Source organism: Bombus vosnesenskii, unplaced genomic scaffold (genome assembly GCF_011952255.1).
Source record: "Bombus vosnesenskii isolate JDL3184/JDL3185 unplaced genomic scaffold, Bvos_JDL3184-5_v1.1 scf7180000013276, whole genome shotgun sequence".
NCBI classification, from domain to species: Eukaryota; Metazoa; Arthropoda; class Insecta; order Hymenoptera; family Apidae; genus Bombus; species Bombus vosnesenskii.
In genome coordinates, this window is record NW_022882934.1 from 1,096,958 (window position 1) to 1,117,035 (window position 20,078).

Below are 20,078 nucleotides of genomic sequence, written 5' to 3' on the forward strand. Positions count from 1 at the left end.
ATTATTACGTATATGATTACTAGTTATTTATCAGTTAAATTAGTCTTGGTAGATTCGATTATACTTTTCCACGAATATAATTATTTCATAGAAACGAAGGAGAAAAGAATGTGTTCTTGGTAGCATATAAAGAAGATTCATGTTAAATTAGGGGTGGCAGTCCCATTGTGACAATCAAAGCTAAGCTGATTACATTAATTAGAATTATTAACGGATGAGGTCATTTCTTTGTTTAGCTATCTCTTCTTAAAAGTATAGCCGCTTCCTAGAAGGATAACAAACAAGAATAAGATAATTATTCTCTTCTTACAAGCATGGCATAACTATAGTTACGGGCATAATAAATTCTCTTCTAATAATGATTTAATACAACTTTAATTCGAACATAGTTTTATTATATGAGATAAGAATAAATATAAAAAAAAATTGAAAGAAATATAGGAAAAATATTTATACGTAGGTAATATTTAAGTACTAACATATTATGGAATGTCGCATAAGTTAATTAATATATGAAGTTGAAGCTAACGAAGTTAAAAAGAGAATACAGATTTTCGACGATAATATATAACGTATATAAAATATTGACACGCAGCAATGACGTCTATTTCTAATATTTTTATGGAGTTTATGAAAATTTTTATTAAATCACCTTTTACATATAGATGTGCTTCTTTTACAAGTAATATCTATTATCATGCGATTTGCAACTTAAACACATCCCTAAAAGTTGTACTTTATCATTCATAAACTCGTATATCTTTTTACTAATTTTTGCATAGCTATTTGCAATGATTAGTTAATTTGACACAGTCTTGCTTCATTACTTGTTTTAGTATTTTACTACAGGCTATGAAAGACGATTGTCGACAAGACGCGTAACATGTATTGAGCCTATTCGGTAATATGAAGTTAGTCTCTCCATGCGTGTAATGAGGACGCAAACTTCAATCGGAAATGAAAATAGATTTTACTTTTCACATGTTGATTTTCGAATGAATGTTATGTCTCTCGCACGTATATATTTGCAAAAACGTTGTCTCTTATATTATTAATACACAGAGATTTAGAATTATCGTTATACTAAGAATATTGCTATCAGATTGAACAATAAATTCGTTCGCACCTTGAAGAATATTATAAAAACGTCTTTTACTTAAAAAAACACGATTGAATTGATGACTCAATCGAATATAATAAGTTATATACTCGTACTTTTAAATAACTTTTAATACACAATTAACATGGTAAAATATCTTCGCTATTAGTATTATAAAATTACCAGCAGTTTTCGAAATTACATACAGTTCAAACCATACGTTTGCTTCGCATAAAAATAAAAATTTTCGAAACATGATATACAAGTTTTGTTAAACATTTTCACACTGTAATATCCATTTCAGGGTTCCATTATATTACATTATACTACTATATAATTCTTCATAGAACTTCATAGAGCATTCCAAAGAATTTATCATCAATCAATGTGTATCTACTGTGCCCTAAGTACAACATCCTTAAGGGCTGCTATAAATTATAAGCAATTTTCTTTCAGCCTCTGATCCTTTCTATATATGAATCTGACAAATAGATGTGCAGAATAAAAATAGAAAGAGTGACAGAAGCAGATAAACAACGAAGAAGGCAAATAGACATATGCACGCGCTGTTAGACAGACAAGACAGAGAAAGAAACGATGAATGGAAAAAGGAAGTGTACGATAGACGTTGCTATGGAACAGAAAAAGCTGTTGTACGTGAGTTATGGCATACTCTCAGGATGCGTATCGCACATTATGAATCATGTATGTTTTTTTTAGTTTTCTGAAGGCGTATACTTCTATCATACTTTGCTATTTCAATCCGTCTGCTGAACCTGTTAATATGTAATACGCATAGCGACGTGAAATCTCGGTTGTTACCTCGATTAACGGAACAATCTTTTACTAGGAAATTAATGGAAAAGTCGGGAATGATTCCCTGTAAGAAAAATTGAAAAACCAGATGAAAATTGAGAGAAGTTACACATTTTTACCTAAATGTTTTGCTTCCTGCTTAATATTAACATTTACAAAATAGTTCAAAATCTTACTCGTATGAAAGCAAATTTATCCGATCATCCGAACATCGTGTGTCATATTAGTTTGAATAATCAAGTTTTTACTGTATCTTCGATATTAAAACGTTATTGGCAATTAGAAAATACCGTCGAGATATAATTAGAAATTACACGTGTTTAATGAATAAATGAATTCAATGACAATTAAGATTTTCAGTAATTGAGTTGTTTACTTCATTCATAAACTGGAAACATCAGTTTCATGATAAAATATCAAAATATTAAAATATTCTTTCAACTACAAGGCGTTTCGACAAATTCTTTAACTCTTTCGTTTAAACTGTTTCAAACTTCAATCAACAAAAAACGAACAGGAGTAAAGGAGAACTGGAGGAACATTGCCTCGAAGGACGCCATAAAATATCTCGCAAATAATTTTAATTTCCTAAACCCACATATTAGTTTAAAGACCGGTAGCCCCAATGGTCGTAACTATACGTAATATGAAAAGCATAAATCAGGCAACCACAATTTCGGCTACAATTTATATTCGTCGTTTAACACGCCCTTAAGACTAACCTGTACGTTTACCTAATAATTCAACGAGATAATAAATTCCATCGCCTCCCTTTCTGGCCACGCACTCTTCCGAAGAAAGGATAACAGCGTGAAAACGAACGCGGCAAACGAACTCTCCAGCCGAATTAATTGAAGCAGATTGCAACGAACTGCGAACAGTTCGTTCTTTCGTTTTCGAATGCACCCCAAAATTCACGCGTTTCCTAATTTGTACGACTGTATCGGTTGTTTCGGGGAAATGGAAACACTTCGGACGCCTACCTGTACACCGTTGAATATTTTCAGAGTGGCCTCCGGCATCTTGACGGCTACGTCCCCAGCCTCTTCTTCCTCCTTTCCACCCATGGATGTTTCAATTATCCCTGTCTATTCGGTCTTTTAATTGCATATTTCGTTAACTGCTCGCCGTCTCGTTCGCCACCGATCAACCACCTGTCCAACGCGCGACGTGCGCAAGTAATCACTCTTTTTCCGGTTTCTCATTGTTACAATCACATACAAATAGCCAAATCACTAAACACGTATAAAATTTCTGGACTTTACTTATCTAACACGTTATTCAACAGGGTAACAAATGACTCAATCCTTTAATCGCGGAATATTTAAAATTACATCCTCGTCATTGGATTTTTGATCACTCGCGATATTTATGTAAGAAAGAAATTGTGTAACTTAAACGTTTGATCGTTAGACCATTAACTTGCATAGCGAAGAAACTTAATTTTCTCTGAATATCGAAAAAAAAGAAGAAATTCCCTTCATAGCACGAAACGTACATTACAAATTTTGAATAATATTTCGACACAGTTCCGCGTTAATACTTATCGCTATCGCGCGATATCTCGGAAACTGACGCGATCTTCAAATTTATAGTAACGCACATATTCGTTTAACGAATATTAATCTACGAGGACGATGTTCTCCTTTTTTTTTTTTCTTTTGCTATCGCTTCTTTCCTGAAGTGAAAGAAACTTCTGAAGAGAAACTTGGTCACTTTCACCGGCCACTTTTGCACAACGATTCGTTCAATTTTGCGAAATCATAAAGGAGTCCCGCGTTGCCGTGCGCTCCGCGGAGGTATGCACCGTGGTCACTAATCACTGTCACTTTCGTCTAAACATGCCCGGCGAACGCTCTGTTCCACGCCACTTCTACGCCGCAGAGACCTACGCGATCACTTTCGTGTCATTAATCCTGCTGACCACGAAAACTAGTTTCGAGAAACGCGTTCAGGCGTTTCGCAAGTGGACTTGAACGAAGTCAAGTGAACAGCTGCAACAAACTATTCGCGATATTTGAAAACATCGAACGTCAGTCCTAATCTACTTTCGATTAATTGATTCCAGTGAACGCTCGAGTTCAATAAGCAAAGAGACGAAATAACTTATGGCTGGTTCAAGTCGTATCATTGCGAACTTTATCACTCATGTTCCTTCTACCGAGTATCGTAATTTACAGTCGTATCCCACTACTTTGCCTAAAAACCAATTGGAATTTTAAAAGTCGAGTAAAATTATGCTTTCCTGCATCGAAGTTGATATTGTTACGAGCAAGATCGAGACAGAAACGAGAGGCTAAATGTGGTATCCGCTCGTATCGGAGTCGAAGGGGCAACGAAGCAATGAATCACGTTCGAAAATGGCCCGACACGCTCCAAATTGCTCCCGGTAGGTGTTGTTTCAGGCAAAAAGTATGCGCGTTTCCTTCGAGCCTCGTTTCGAGGTGGGTTTGTTACGTTATCACCGGTGAAATTGCATCCCCGGCACATTTGCTGGCAGGCATACTTCGTCGCGCTTACCGAACTCGGTCACGTCGCAACTGTTGACATTTTCGTGTTCTTAGTCTTGGGAGTCGTGACGAAGAATCTTGACGCAGGATGGCCGGAACGTTGTGTAAAACGTGAACAGCATTCGAACTGACCCCGATACATTTTGCAACGAGAGATTCGCGGGTGCATCAATAAGGTCGCGCCTCTGGATCTTTGATCATTGGCAACAAGATTTCTATCTCGCGTTCGTTCCGACTGTTTCGTGGCTCGACGTTTATCTCGGCCAGATGAAAAACGCTAATTTTGAGTATCCGACAACGAGCTATTTAAGAAAATAGATTACACTTTTAAAATAAGTTTGCGTGGCGGCAAAGCGAAATTTTAAAACAAATTCGCGTGATACTTTACGATTAATCCTCTGCGAAAGGTATTAATAAATAAAACGTCTACGTACAAAGTGTCCAGTGTTATCGAGTACGTTCGTGATACGCGTGAAGGTTCCATGAGCACGCGAGCGATGATTTTTAACGCGAAAAGCAAGTCGTATCGCGTATAGATATTCGTGAAATCCGTTTTAATTAATCAACACTCGTTTAATCACAGATTCTTGGCCAGTTTCATTAATTATCATTCATCTAATTAAGTATATGCGCTATAGTACGAGTTTCATTGGATTATGGTATGCGCTTTAATTACGTCGACCATTCAATTCAAACACGATTCCTCGTAATATTAATAATAACGATGCAATCCTATTTTAAATTTCTCACGGAGATGCAATTTCAATTAAGCATTTTATCGAAATCCGACATGATTTAACGTAACACGTACCAAAATCTCTCCTCGATAAATCATCGATTATCATGATCTTGCTCCAAGACTTTCCCCAGTTGGGTTTTTAATCGATCGTTGCTCCGTTACCTCTCGAGAGACATATATTAATTAGAAATCGTTAAAACAACCGTACTCCAAAATGTCCGTTTCTAAAATGTTTCGTCATTAATTCATTCTAATGATACATTTCAACATGCTTTGAGGAGAGTGTACTTCGTTTCGAACTGGGAGAAAATTGATTACTTTCCTGACTTAATTTTTCCTTGAACGCGTATCATCATAAACGTGTATCAATCTTCCGTTATGTAAGATTTATCGATCATACCAATAATTTATCTTTATGTGAAAACATCAATTATTCTCATTGATATAATTATAATATACCGGCTATTAGTAATAGCATGATTGCAGAAAGTGTACAATTCTACGGTATAATCAATTTATATTTGAATTTTTGCTGCTTCTTTGAATAAAACTGGCGATATATTTTATGATCTTTCATAATCTTACTTTGTCAACTTCGCTTTCAAAGCTGTGAAAGTAAACAGTTAAGAAAGGTACATATGTCATGCGTCAACGATGCATATGCATACAATTGAGTGAACACTTCACTAGTAAATTATGACGCGGATACATTGACAATATTCTACAGGTATATGGACTGTAAAGCAAGTGTATATAATTAGCTTTGATTTGTGTATCATCTCATATTCAACTAAATCAGATTTCTTGCAATTAAATTATTACGATTTAATCGAAATTCGATCTTTAATATATCGTCTCGTCTTTTGTTCTAAAAATATTCTCACATATTATACAGAAGATAAAAAGCCAAAAGTATAAATATCGTAAAAGTTTGTCAGAAGTTAATGGAATAGAATTTTGAAAATATTAACAATGTTTCGATATTCGTCACCTAAAAGACATACGTTTATAATAATTTTCGTAAGGTTTTCGTAAGGAGCATCGAACAGTTGTACCCTTTCTTTCGAGCAAAATCACATAATTACACACGTCCTGACTAATTAAGACGAAATAATTACTTCTTTAAACGTTCACCAATAAGGTTTAATTATCCACTTATTAAGAAATCCTGTCAGGCATACATGGACTCCGGCAAAACAATTTCAGCTGTCAGTTCTACAGCGAACACTACATAATAATATATTTCATCGCTTAACCGAATAAAGGAATCCCCCGTCGATCAAGTTACACACACTTAATTCTAGCACCATTAATCAAGATCAACCAATCCTTTCATTAAGTGTGCGCGAACGTCATTTAATTGTCTACTCATCCAGAAATACTGGCGCGCATGCATTGTCGAGGAAAGCAACCCTGTCCGTCAATCTTGAAATGCCATTTGCATAATGATGCCTTTCATCGACGTCGTTCAATGGAAAAATATGCTTGCGCTCTTTCATTAAATCCGTTTAATGACGTATCAACAGTCGTACGTTTGTTTAATTCGATCATGGGTGCTTCACCCGGACAAGAAACTCATCACTGTTTACAATTACACACTGCACATCAACGATGAAACTATAACGAAAGAGGACTCTTTATTTTTCGTAATTCCCACTATGTAATTATTTCTTATCTTCCTTTAGAAATCCTATCATCCTTCTAGCGTAGAAAATTCGATGAACATCAGAAAGACCAACGATATTTTTATTCGCTGTGAAAGATTCGATTCTCGTTCGCGCAAGCGAATCTCAACGAATTCCAAAAGACTGGTCTCGGACGTGCATGCATACGAGATCAGCAGCTATTCTAATCGGGTGACCGAGGTGTGCACAACAAGCGTATCCCCGTCGATGTTCGTGGAAGGCAAAAGAATCTGGCGTTCCATGTGAAAACTTAGTCTAGAGTCGCAGGAGTCCCGTATGCTCGTCGACGAACGTCGACGAACGACCTTCGAACGTTCACCCATGGAGAAATCCAATGCGGCGCGCATGCATCGCGGAAAAACGTGCGTCACGAGTCACGAGTCACCGGTGCATCGGCATCGCGGCGCGGCGCGGCACGGCACGGCACGGCACGGCGCGTTCGCGTTGTAGGCGAGAGAGCACGCGTGCACGCAATCTCGCGTGCGGTAAGTGCCGCAACGTGCGTAATAAGACACTGCCAGGCAGATCGGGCCGGTGCTCTTGCACAGGGCCGCTTCTGCGGAGTACTATGGGGACAGTCCACGGGTCCACACCGTCTTGCCTCGAGACTCCGAGAGTCCCGTGTGTCAGCATCTCGCACACACGGTACACACACGCAGCAAGGTCGTCCCCGTCGAGGCTCCCATGACTCCCACCACTGCCGCGCCGCTTCAATCATCCTACTTTCCTGGCCGCTGGGCCCCTTTTACTCCCACCGCGTTCTCCGGCCAGACTCCGATACCACTCGAATAGCAAAATTTCTGAATGGACATCCACGGATCTGGTTTTCTCCCTTTTTACTTTTTCCTCTACTCTTCTTTGCTTTCTAGCGAATCTGATCGCTTCGATCCTGATTCGATGACCAGTTTTCTCTTGGAAGTTGGTACTTTGTCAAAAGAAAAAGTTTGGGAAAGAAGAATCGCTGATAGGATGGAATAGAATTCGGTGAATTTAATCGAGTTATTAATTATGAAATGATGAGATTCGATACTGATCGAAGCTTTCCTATGGTGGAGAAAGTACGAAAGTAACGTAGTAACGTAGTTATTATTTGTAAAATTACATTTCGTGTACTATGTAAATTTGGGTTAATAAAAAAAGGCCAAGTTTTGGAATCAAATTAATAAAAAATTAAACTTTCTAGGAAAAGATTTTGCTCCTCGGTCTATGTCTATCCTAGAACCTAATTCTACAGATATGCACCAAATAGCACGATAATAAAACTTCTAAATTCTTATGTAGAAATCAGTTTCCGGAATATCGTTCAATCCGCGTGTAGCAATGGTACTTTACTTGTCGATGGGGTCAAAACGATTTTTCAAGTGAAATTTTCAACCTGAGAAACAGAGAGGAGTTTGTAGTACCAAAGTTTGTAGTAGTAGTAGAAGTTGTACCAAAGCCAATGAATAGGTCAGGTAGTTAAAATTTTAATTAAATTCATTGGAACGTATAAAAAGAGAAGAAAATATGATTGCCACACCATTATTCGATACTTTGATTACGTAGATCAAACTTTGCATAAACGAAGTGCAGAATTAACTGAAGTACCATCGGTCGTTGAATACTTTATTGCAATAATTAATTACTTATTGCATTTTCAAAAAAAATTGTGAATCTATCTTCGTTCTCCTACATACTGCACGTATAATAGGATTAGATAAATTTAATCTAAATGGAAACACGTTTAACCATCATTATACGATCACTGAAACTTTTATAAAGTAATGTACATATATACATATTCAAGTTTCTGTGGAATTTAAAAAGCCAACAGAATTATCAGTTTTGTTGAAAAATTACTTTATCTCACATGCAATGAATTTTGATAACATTGAAAGTCGTTAACATTACATGGAACGTTATAACAACTTGTCGCTCAAGAATTTTATCGGAAGTTCTTAAGATAGAGAAGATTATGCGAAGTTTTAATAAGAATTAGATCTCTATGGACACCTTGTACACAGAAATTAAAGTTAATAACTATGTTACACTATATGCTACATTAACAATAAGAGCACAAAGAAGCCCTTTATGTTCTAGCGAAAACTTATACTCTATGCCATCAATTACACTGCACCATAATTTTCTGTAAAACTTCCGTTAATATGAAAGACTTAGTAATAGTGTAAAATTACTAAACTAGTGCATATACTGAGCCATCAATTCTCGACATGATTACGTTTTCTAGTCACTTTTATTATGTAAAATGAGTACCAGAATTTATAGTAAAGATAGAAATTATTTTTTGAAACAGATATATATATACAGCAAAATTTACGCGAAAAAAGAAGTCGAAAATATAAAATAAAAATTTTTCGTTTGAGGCTTTGTTTTTGAGAAAATCGACTTTGAATTTTCGCTCGGTACGCGTGCGGTACGTCATAACGGATTTCACTGTAGATCGTTGTCTCGATGGAAAAATTAAAAAAAAAATTTTTGTTCTATATTTTCGACTTCTTTTTTCGCGTAGAATCACCCCCTTTTCGCTTGTACCACCAGTTACCAACCACCCTGTATATACATCTATTTATATTTTTAAAATCACATATAATACAATTATTTTAATCCTAATAACCTGATAAATATTTTATGATAGAACGTTTAAATAGGATGAAACAAAATTATTTTGAAGATTTGCTGCTTATTAGATTTTAGTATAATCTTATTTTATTATAAATAATACATCAACTGCATATAAGAACTTGAAGATAAAAAAGTAAAATTTTTCATAAAAAGATATTATTCGGATATTTTACTAATATTCTACTAAACTATATTTGTAACTTAAAGAACAACTTAGCAAATTATTATCAATTACTGTAAAATCAAAAGTGTACCGTTTAAAACGAAAAAGATACAATTTTAATTAAAGTTTCAGATTATTTTTAAACGTTTTAATCGTTGTGCTCCTTTGTACAAAGTAGTAGTTTAGTAATAACAGTTTGTTACCAATTTGGTTAACATCAGACACAATTGTTTTCGCACGTCTTTAATGACGGCTTTTTACGACACCCGGTACGCAGAAGCTTGATCGATTTCTAATATGTGTGCTCGTAAGTTATAGGCAACGGTATAAGAAACCGCAAAGTGCGGTAAGATGGATGTACTTATATCAGCTACGTGGCAATAAAGTGTAACAATAAATAAGTAAAAAGAGACTGTAATATTTCATCTGCGATCTTATAAATCGAGTACATAATTCTCATTTTCAGAATCATAATTTCATTTTGTCACTTTGAAAAATATTATTAACCATAACATAGATGCTTAATCGCCTGAATTACTTCTTTTAATTCTCTATAAGATTTACTGCGTTATTTAAATAACTATTATTGGATTTAGATGTTTTATTCAATTCTGTATTTACTATTTTATACCCACAACTTCAAAGTGACAAAGAATTTGACAAAAATAATATTATTCGATTGTATTGTACGTATATCTTTAATATATTCTTACTCGAACTCCTTTCGTTTCGCCTTTTTACTTTTACAAAAAAATTTCTTTTAGAAAGCTTCGAAGGATCATGAAAATTAGAAAGTATTATAAATATTTGTATATGGAGAAGAATTCTTGCTGTAATTACTATACCCACTTGTAATAATCGAAATCAATAAATAAAAACAATGTATAATAATTACTTACATGTAATTATTATTACTATAAGTATTAATATTATGTTTGTCGAAGATAAAAGTTTATGTTTCTGGAAATGATTCCACTTGTTAAAATAACAAAAATTACGTATTGTTGAGCAATTTATGAAACATCAATTAAATCATTGGAAGAGAAAAATTAAAGTTTATGATAATAGTCAACAAAATCATTTTAAAACAAAATTGTGTACAACAATTAATGTTTATAGTCTACCAAGTAAATCAGATTACGTACCTATATTTTAAGTGGTGAGATCAAGTTTAATTTTTTGTTACTTTATATAAAAAGTTCTTATACGATGTGCGTGTACACAATTAATTTTATTTAATGCGTAATTTAATGCAACATTTTGTCGTTAAAATTTCATATATTCCAAAATATTACAATGCAAAATGAAACAGGGATTACATCAATTAATCATAACTAATCGTGCAAATGTATGCAATTTTATAAAATAATTGTTACGTTCAGAAAGCTTATGACAACCTACGAATTTCATCGTAATATCTGCTAGAAAAAAGATAGATAGAATGGAAAGTAAAAATTGCCTTCGTTCAAACAATAGGAGAAAGCAGCGAGAGAAAAAAAGAACATTTGCGTAACTGAAATAGTTGAATGGTTCGAGACCAGCCTTTATTCTCAACGATGCTCATCGAGGAGTGTTAAATTACGCGGACATTGTACAAGAACAATGTGCATTCCGTATGTCGGGAATTACTGGAATAATGGCGAATACTCCTTAACGAGGCATAAACGCAACAATGGTCAAGAGATTATAAAATTCGTGGCAAAAATGTTCAGAATTTGTAGATTTTTACACGAATTGTACGAAAAGTCGTATAACACGCGTTTAAATTTTAAACAAGACGATGTGTGATGGCCGAACCCGTAGTCTTTATTATTTAAAAAATTTCATAATACAAAAGGTAGGATATATGTATGGTAGTAAGTGAATTGATAGGCTAAAATCTTAATTACAGTAATATTTCACGTTATACAAACATATAAATGAAAGATAAAGAAAAACCACATTTCGTATTATTTGCTATAGTAAATTACGATTGTAATTGCTAATATAAACGATAGACTCATGATATTCAAATATAGAGCTTAAGTAATCGCTTATTTCGTATGATCAATTTGTCTCTTAATAAAAGACTCATATGGATTTTTCAGATTTACTAACGTCGACGAATAGACGAAAGTCCTTATGTAACACCATAAATAGTAATTTAAATCAAAGCTTCGATTTATTTTTCGAACGACGGCATACAACACAGAATAGACTTTACACGGAAAAAATTAATTTTAACACCTGGGTATATCGATTAAACATTTTTTACTGCTTTCATATTTTTTACTGCTCATATTTGTTTTATCACACTATAGAAGCATCCTATAGACACCATATGTCAAGCATATGTTCTCACCGCGATCCACGTTCCTTTTTCCCTCTTACAAACTTTACAAAACGCTATTTGACGTCGTTTATTAATCAACAGACGCTTTACTACAATGATCGACATCCATTAGCCGGTGAAAAATCGGCGGTCCGTTCACCTTCGGGCAAAAACTTTGAAAATGCGATTTGCATATATGCAAATACGGGAGTCGGTATAGCTAACTAACTAAGTGTCGGAGCGAATTGCGACTCGCGCGAGCAGGACGAATGCTTACGGCTATGTAAAAATAGTTTTACTAAACGCATCCTGAGTTGCCGCGGTAGCGTCGAAAGAAATTGATTGGTCTTCAGAGCCGGGTGTTCCAGCATGCCCAAGGAATGCAGTTTGTAGCTTCGATGAGGAATGTAGAAAGGAACGTCGGCAATATGGATTATTTTTAACTGTACTTTATCCATGATTCCAAGGTAGATTAGAGATCGAGCGTGAACGATACGAAATTGATGCTGAAAGCCTCGTGAGCAGATCGCTGCCGATCCTCGTATTCATATTTATTACATAGACAAGGCTTAGGCTTCGTTACAGGAATTTATCGGCGAAGTATGAAGTCGTGGCGTTGAAGAAACGGTTTAGCTCGATTGTAAAAACGTTTAAGGCGGCAAGCATGATGTTTATTATAATTGGAAGGATCGTTCTTTTATTTTCAACGATAGTTCCTTTATCTTCTACACCTATGAAAATCGAACCTGAACGTTATTGCATACACTTTAACGGCTTCATCTTTCGATTCACTACCACAATTTGCCATTATTTAATCTCATACGGACAGTATTGGAAGACGAGATGCACGTGTGCATGTATTAGCTATATTATCCACAGGTGTATTTTATACTTATAATCATTAACTTGGTTTATCACAAGAAGTTCCGTTAACTGATATGCTTAAATTATCAATTCACAAAGGGTATATACCAATTCTGAGATAGCGAATCATTGAAAAGGTAAAATAAAGGAATAACACGTTTCAAGTAAAAATCTATGTTCAAATATTCTGAAATTATCAAACGAAGGGCAATTGATTTTTCCAGATAATGGTAAACCATTTGTAAGTGAATTCAGCTTTTAAATTTGATTACTAATGCAGTATAATTCTTTAGCTATATACAAAAGGAAGCTTATAGCAAAGTTGAGGTTTATTAAAGTTGAAGAAGACTTTTGTAATAACTTCTTACACGTGTATTACATATTGCATACGTAATTTATACGAGTATCTCTTCATTCAAAATTGCATATGCTATTAATAAGTAATAATATATCATGATACTGTAACACGTTTTTAAACAACCAAATACGAAATGCGTAATAAATAATACATTGTTGATTTACTTCTATGTAATATGATTAATGTGAACCGTTTCCATTTGATGTCGCTACACCATGCGATTCATGCATATCGATGGGATAAACGAAAACGATATATACAGGTACATTTACATTATCCTTAATAGCATGTCGACGATTTGAGAAACACGCAACTTTTAATTCAATTTCTTTTATCACTCGTATTTACATGTAAATGAAATTCTCTGTTCATAGTATACACACACATGTATGTATTACTTTGTTGGTATAATAACGACAAATTATATCTTCGTGTTAAATTTATGTAAATTTAATATTATTAAATTTTGAACTTCTACGTGAATAAGATAGAAATACTTGGCTTAATGAAACGATGGCAAATAATATAAATGGCAAAAATATTTGTCCCTATTAAATTTATTATTTAGCCTACATCGACTAAGAGTTTTAATAATGTACATAGTACAAGTGAAGTATAAATGGTAACGGGAACCAGTATCGATAGAAATTAACGTTCCTTCTACATCGAAGAATTCCAATGGGAAACATTGTGGCGAAAGGAAAATCGAGAAGCAGCTTAGAAGAATAGATAATACGTTTCCTTGAAACTTACGAAAGATCAAATCGCGCGATAACTACAGCATGTGCGTTGAACATCTATTCTTGTTTAACACTTACGTACAGTGAAATCAATTACATTCCCTGCTGCGGCGGTGCAGCAAGATTTACCGTGCATGCAGTCTTTGAAGTCGAGAAGCGACGCGAAGAAGTTGCAGCGTAAGAATTTTTATGTCCCGAAAAAAGACAGAATCGGTTGGGTCGCTGTCATGTCCCGCCACACGCACACCACTTTCGATGAAATATGTTCGATTTTGTAAAAATTTTCGTAGAAATTCGTGAGTGGATACCATCCGACTCAGATTTGCATTCAAGTAATTACGAAGAAAATTTACGATCGTGGTGTAAATTAAACTTGAAAAATAAATTATTCAGAAGAAAGTGAAGTATAATACAAATGTAAAAACCAAATATGTATGCGACTGTTGGTTTATGCTTAAACGAAATTAAATATATGTATCGCTTTATTTACGAATGAAAATGGTCATGACAGTATTGCTGGAAAGTAATGGTTGTTTTCGCGCTTCTTCATTGGACAAGTACTTACAAGATTTGTTACAAAGATTATAACAGTCGTTAGCTATAACATTGCTTGAACTGTTTATCAGTGAAATTAGAAAAAGAATAAGAAAAAGAATTAAGTATACAGGTAAATACATTAGCTACGTCTATATTGTATTAATTATAGCTAAAAATAAAAATACGATACTGATTGTAATTATTCATTCATGAAAAATATATGTATGCTATACAACTGACCATATTTATAACAAATATCAATTATTGTGTATTTTACTTAAAACGAAATATTTTAAGATGTTCTTACTTTTGTATCATATTAAAAGGTATCTCGTGATTTTTTAAGATCTTTTGGAAAATCTGCAAATTTTGTAAACGTTGTTGCACTTTGAGAGTATAGAAAATCAAGAAAACGCGTAAAGAGGATCAGAGTAAGTAAACTGCTAGCTGTGATTTCAAAAAGTAAAAACAAATTCTTTTCTAAAGTTCATATTTAAAAGGAAGTTTCACTAATCAACGCTGTTCACGTTTCTTAACTTTTAAAATCTATCGATTTCAGCATTTGCATAAGTACATCTTAAATCAGAAAGTAAATATATATCGGATTGTTAGTTGTTATTTATTTCTGACAGCCGCATAATACGTCATAAATAAACGTATTAATTACGAAGCTATCGTGGAATTTATTCGTTTCACGTGTATACTCAAACAAAAAATTCGTTACGTACGAACTTCAAGATAAACTACTTAAACCTGAAGCAAGAGAAGAGTTCGTTATCAGTCTTGCCACTGCATCGAAGTTGCAACGAAAAAGTTTGACAACGTGAAGTAAAAAATGTAGAGGACACGATACTTGTTTGCACGCACGGTGCGTTTGTGTGGGCGAAGAAGAGCTTTCGTGAAGGGTATGAGGAAGTTGAAGTCAATGACTTCGAAACACGGTAAAATTACATGTTGCAAGATCTCTCTCTGCTTTTATTTTCACCTGATTGGTTGTCGAAAAGGTGAGTTATTGAAAAAATGAGAAAATCATGCGTACACAGGATATTTCTGCTTGTATTCATTTATGTTTTATGGCTGTACCTATTTCATATCAACAATGTCTTACACAATATTTTTATTTTCCACGCAGTTTCCAAATAGATCTACATATATATATATATATATAAAGCTGATTACATATTTTTGTATTTTCTCTTCTTTGATTATTTCCTGTGTATTTCGTTAAACTTTGAAGCTTATAATTATGAATTTTTAGCACGAAATCAACTTGTAATTTGTTAATGAACTATTAAAGTTAATTTATAATTATAATGTTAACAATATTACATTTAAAAAACTATAAAATGATTGGTGATTCCAATTTAATTACATACAATTTTTCCTATCCCTCACATTATTTTTATATTCAATTTATACGTTTCTTTTCTATAAGTTTGTAAATTGGCGAATTGCCAAGAACAAGTAATATATTCTTAGCGAACAGTAAAAAGCTTTCCTTTCAACTGTTGTATAAACGCAACTACTTTAAAAAGCTTTTCTATTTCCGTACATTATTTTGCTTAACGATCGTTGAGCAAAAAAACGAACTGTATCGAAAGTATTCTTTCAGTGGAAATGAGGTATCGAAAACCGTAGCAATCGCCGATTGCACTTAACGGTTAATTCGAAACCGTTTTAACCATCGGTGATCCTACCTAAGTGTAACTGCAACTTGCACGCAAATGGTTGCATGCAACAAGCAATTAAATATACGCACATACATCTGGTTCCACTAAAGAGGATCACGATTCACGGTTCTCTTTTTGAATACAGAACTCAATTACACTCTTCAGTGAAATACAAAGTATCAAAAATGTAAAAGATAATTGAATAATATGCGGAATAAGATGAAGAATCACATATTATCTGTAAAAAGGTTCTAAATGAAATAATTTCAGCGTTATCTATTTTATTATGTTTCATCGAAATTTAAGAGCTATAGAAAAATGAATAATACTTTCGAAATTAAAAATATGCGAGATCTTTGACAAATATGTAGATATGCAATTGTTTCAGTGCTACTACGACTGCAATTATTAATTATAAGTTATGTCGAATTGTAATGTGTATATTTTAGTATTTAAGAATTAAAAGTTTTTTTTAAATTATATGCCATATTGGACTGCCATTTTCACGCTGATTTTTTCAAACACACATTTCATCACATCTTAACATCAAATAATTAATATTAAGCAAAATTATCCCTCAACAAAACGTACAAAATTGAAATATTTCAGAAATGTTCGATCTTGAAGGCTCGTCTCAAATTACAGATTATCCGACAGTGCTGCTTGAAAACTAAGCCAATGAGAAAGGAAAATGGCTGTCTACGAGACATTCAGACTTGGCAATTACGCAAATCCCAAAATTTATCCTCTTTCCATTTTGAAGCAGCGGAAAACGAGAAGGATTTGAAAGAAAGAAGACCTTTCCAGTGCCGATGTACCGATCCATTGAATTTGCAGGACGTATAGACGTACACACGTGTGTGCACGCTCGTTTCGTATAAATGCGCAAACTTAAGCGTAAATGCACGAGCATGTGCTGGCGTGCATGTACTCGATCGTTTCGCTCGGACCATTCGGAAGAAGAAGAAAGGATGGCGGGGGAAGAAGAGAGGAGGAAGGGAATCGTACATGAAAATTACATACTCGCTGGGACCTGCACTTAAAAGGTCTCGAACGTATAACCGTAGGCAACTAAAAGCTTCGTATACGTCAATGCCAGATTCGTGATATGTATTTCGTAACCCATACAGTCAAGTAGACGACAATTTCTTTTAATTGTAATTGACAGGCGAAAATTGTACAGGCAATGATATTGTCACTGATGTAATATACCTCATAATACGCCCATCGTGATCAAAATTAATTGTCAACAATTTCGCTTTTAGGTTATTATACTGTTTAATTAAGAACTTACTCTTTCTTAATAATAACAACAATTCTGTTTTACTTTGTTAATATATACACCCACATAATTATTGATTTTCTCTATTGTTTTTATTGTTAAAGTTTCTGCTACTTTGAATAATATGTATACGGGTGTGTATTCACATAGATATTGATACCAGCAATGACTATATCGATGTTAAATAAATACGTATCTCTATATCATTTATATATAACGATAGCTTATTCAGATGTAAAGGTGCGTATATAAATTAAACAATAAGATAAACAATGAATAGACAAGGATGAAACTTACCTTAGCTGTGGCGAATCTCTTCGAGAACGGTTCTGCCATAATAGGTAGACATCACTTCCCATCTGGTTACCAGTGTTTCCGGTATGTTTCACAAAAACGCTGGTCACGTTAATCGCAAAGAGAATGCACGTTTGACAACTTTTTCTTTACGCATTGTATAACACTGCATCACTTGATCGGTGTTCGAGCTTCTTACACTTTTTCCAGCGATGTTTAAAATTACATACACTGCTTCACTATACGTCTTTATTCCACACAACACTATTCACACTCATTTTCACCTTTAGTCCACTATTTTCTAATCTACACTATTCCACTAAAAGAAAACATGGTATTATCTCGCACGAATATTTAAAGATAGTATCGTTTCTCCTGTTTGAAATATTAATCATTTACTCTGTCAATTTCCGCCTTTTAGGTTATGTTGTCAATAGAAAACGCCAAATTCAAATTTATTATACACGAAAAAAGAAATCTCGCTTCTGTCACTAAGAAAACGAAGCTTTAATCGGATACACTGGTATTTTCGTTTAGTGACGAATTTAAGAACCTAAATTATTAAATAACTATTGAAGTGTAATAAATAAACTGATCCGATCAAGAAAGGAAAGTATTCCGACGAACGTCCGAAACCATACTAAATATGGAAGATAGTACTAAATATGGAATTGTTAAACTATAATCCGGTAATTTTATTTAATTTTGATTTGATTGTATAATGGTCTGTAGGTTAACTCGTAAGTAATTATGTCACAAAATTCTAATGAACGTTTGGAAACTTAAATTTACACGAACAAAATCTACAATTACTTCTAATCGTTATTATAGTTATTACCTCGATAATTGAGATTAAACGCGTAATTACGTGGCAAATGAAGTGTGAATATAATGATGCACTAACAATGATTGAAATGTGTATACACTTTCCTACCTCACGGCAATGTAGAAACTACACAACGTATCGCGAGGTATTTACGCGTTAGGCAGTCGACAGTAAACTAAATTCGACAACGAGCTTGGGGCGCGAAGATCGCGTATGTTTCCGTTACGTCATTACCTGGAATTTAGACTGTTTACGATTACCTAGAATATAAACACAGAAACGGAGAGAGGAGAAATATGTACAAGTTTCGAAAAACCATTGTTTTCTCATATAAGCAGTATTGTTTAAGTTATTTGAAAATTACTATTATTATATCTACTTTTAAATATTAAGAATTATTCGCCAAAATATAATATATCTATATACAATATTTAAAGCACAATTAATAGAAAAATATATATAAATAAAGATATAAATGTAAAATTGTACGAGTACGATATTGAAAAGATTATTCTTATAAAATTGAAGCAAATTTTTCATAAGGTTTCAACAAAAATGAAGCCACTGTAATTTAGAGCATGACGTTAGACGATAAAGAAATTTCAATCCTTTCTTCAAACGTTAGAAACTATCAATTGAGTGCAAACGGTTTAAAACCGGTCAAATTGTACAATTCTCAAAGTCGTGTGATTATCACCATATCTATCTACAACTAGAAATCAGTCTACCAGAGTTATCGCATTTCTAGGTCAGTCGTTAAATCATCGAAATGTCATTTTCATAAGCGAAACTATATTTTCAGGAAGTGTTATCGATCTCTAACTATTGAAATTTGATCCTGTTCAGATTCCTACATTTAACGATAGAAATAGCTTTATCTTTCCAAAGGAAAGAAGATCGTAAGGAAAAATGATCGATACGAGACAAACTTTGAACATTATAGACATACCTATCAATCATACGAATAATTAGGAAATGTCAGAAAGAATCGTTAGAGCTGCACTTACCGGTTTGCGTTTTACGTAATCTTATAAACTCGTTAACAAGCTGCAATAAGTGAAATTCAGACGTACCTACGGCGTTTATGCAAATCAAAGTATCCGGAATTCTCTCACGCTAATATGACCGAGCTGGCAAGTCGCGTGATTGATCGAGCGAAGAAACCTGCAGCAGAGACGTCCAAGAGTCGTTTTGCCCACGTACACACCCAAAATCGTATGGCAGGCAAATCGAAACGACTGGCAAAAAGAAAGAATTTCAGTGCTCTGTTATCGGCGCGAACATACTGCGGACGTAAAAGATCGCGACGCGTGATTTATGCAGCGCGCGAATGATTTGCGAGCGTGGAAATCCTGCGAGAGGTACAAAATCGTTATCGTTGTTGGGTAACAAGAAAGTCATTCGAATGACAATTTCCATCAAGCCAACACCAACGAGGAACGTAAGAAGTCGAGAGAGCGCGCGTCGTATAGCCACTAGCGGATTACTCACAAAACATTGTCAAGTCACCAACAAACGAGCGATGCAGAAAAACTTGTAGCACAAGATCGAACGCAATGAAT

At 34.2% G+C, this 20,078-nt stretch overlaps 1 protein-coding gene across 3 annotated transcripts in view; it reads right to left on the reverse strand.

Annotated features, from left to right (window-relative positions):
• Nucleotides 1–18,700, reverse strand: part of LOC117231953 (tensin-1-like) — a 277,151-nt gene extending 258,451 nt beyond the window's left edge. For 2 of the 3 annotated variants that reach the window (XM_033490980.1, XM_033490981.1), the window contains exons 1-2: nt 18,625–18,700; nt 17,694–18,009 (exon numbers count right to left, since the gene is read on the reverse strand). In XM_033490980.1, the coding sequence (XP_033346871.1) occupies nt 17,694–17,755 (62 nt within the window). In that variant the 5' untranslated portion in view covers nt 17,756–18,009; nt 18,625–18,700. Of the gene's footprint in view, nt 1–2,898; nt 3,192–17,693; nt 18,010–18,624 lie in introns of those variants that run through there. The other variant, XM_033490979.1, reaches the window with a different exon arrangement.
• Between the last annotated feature and the right edge of the window lie 1,378 nt (nt 18,701–20,078).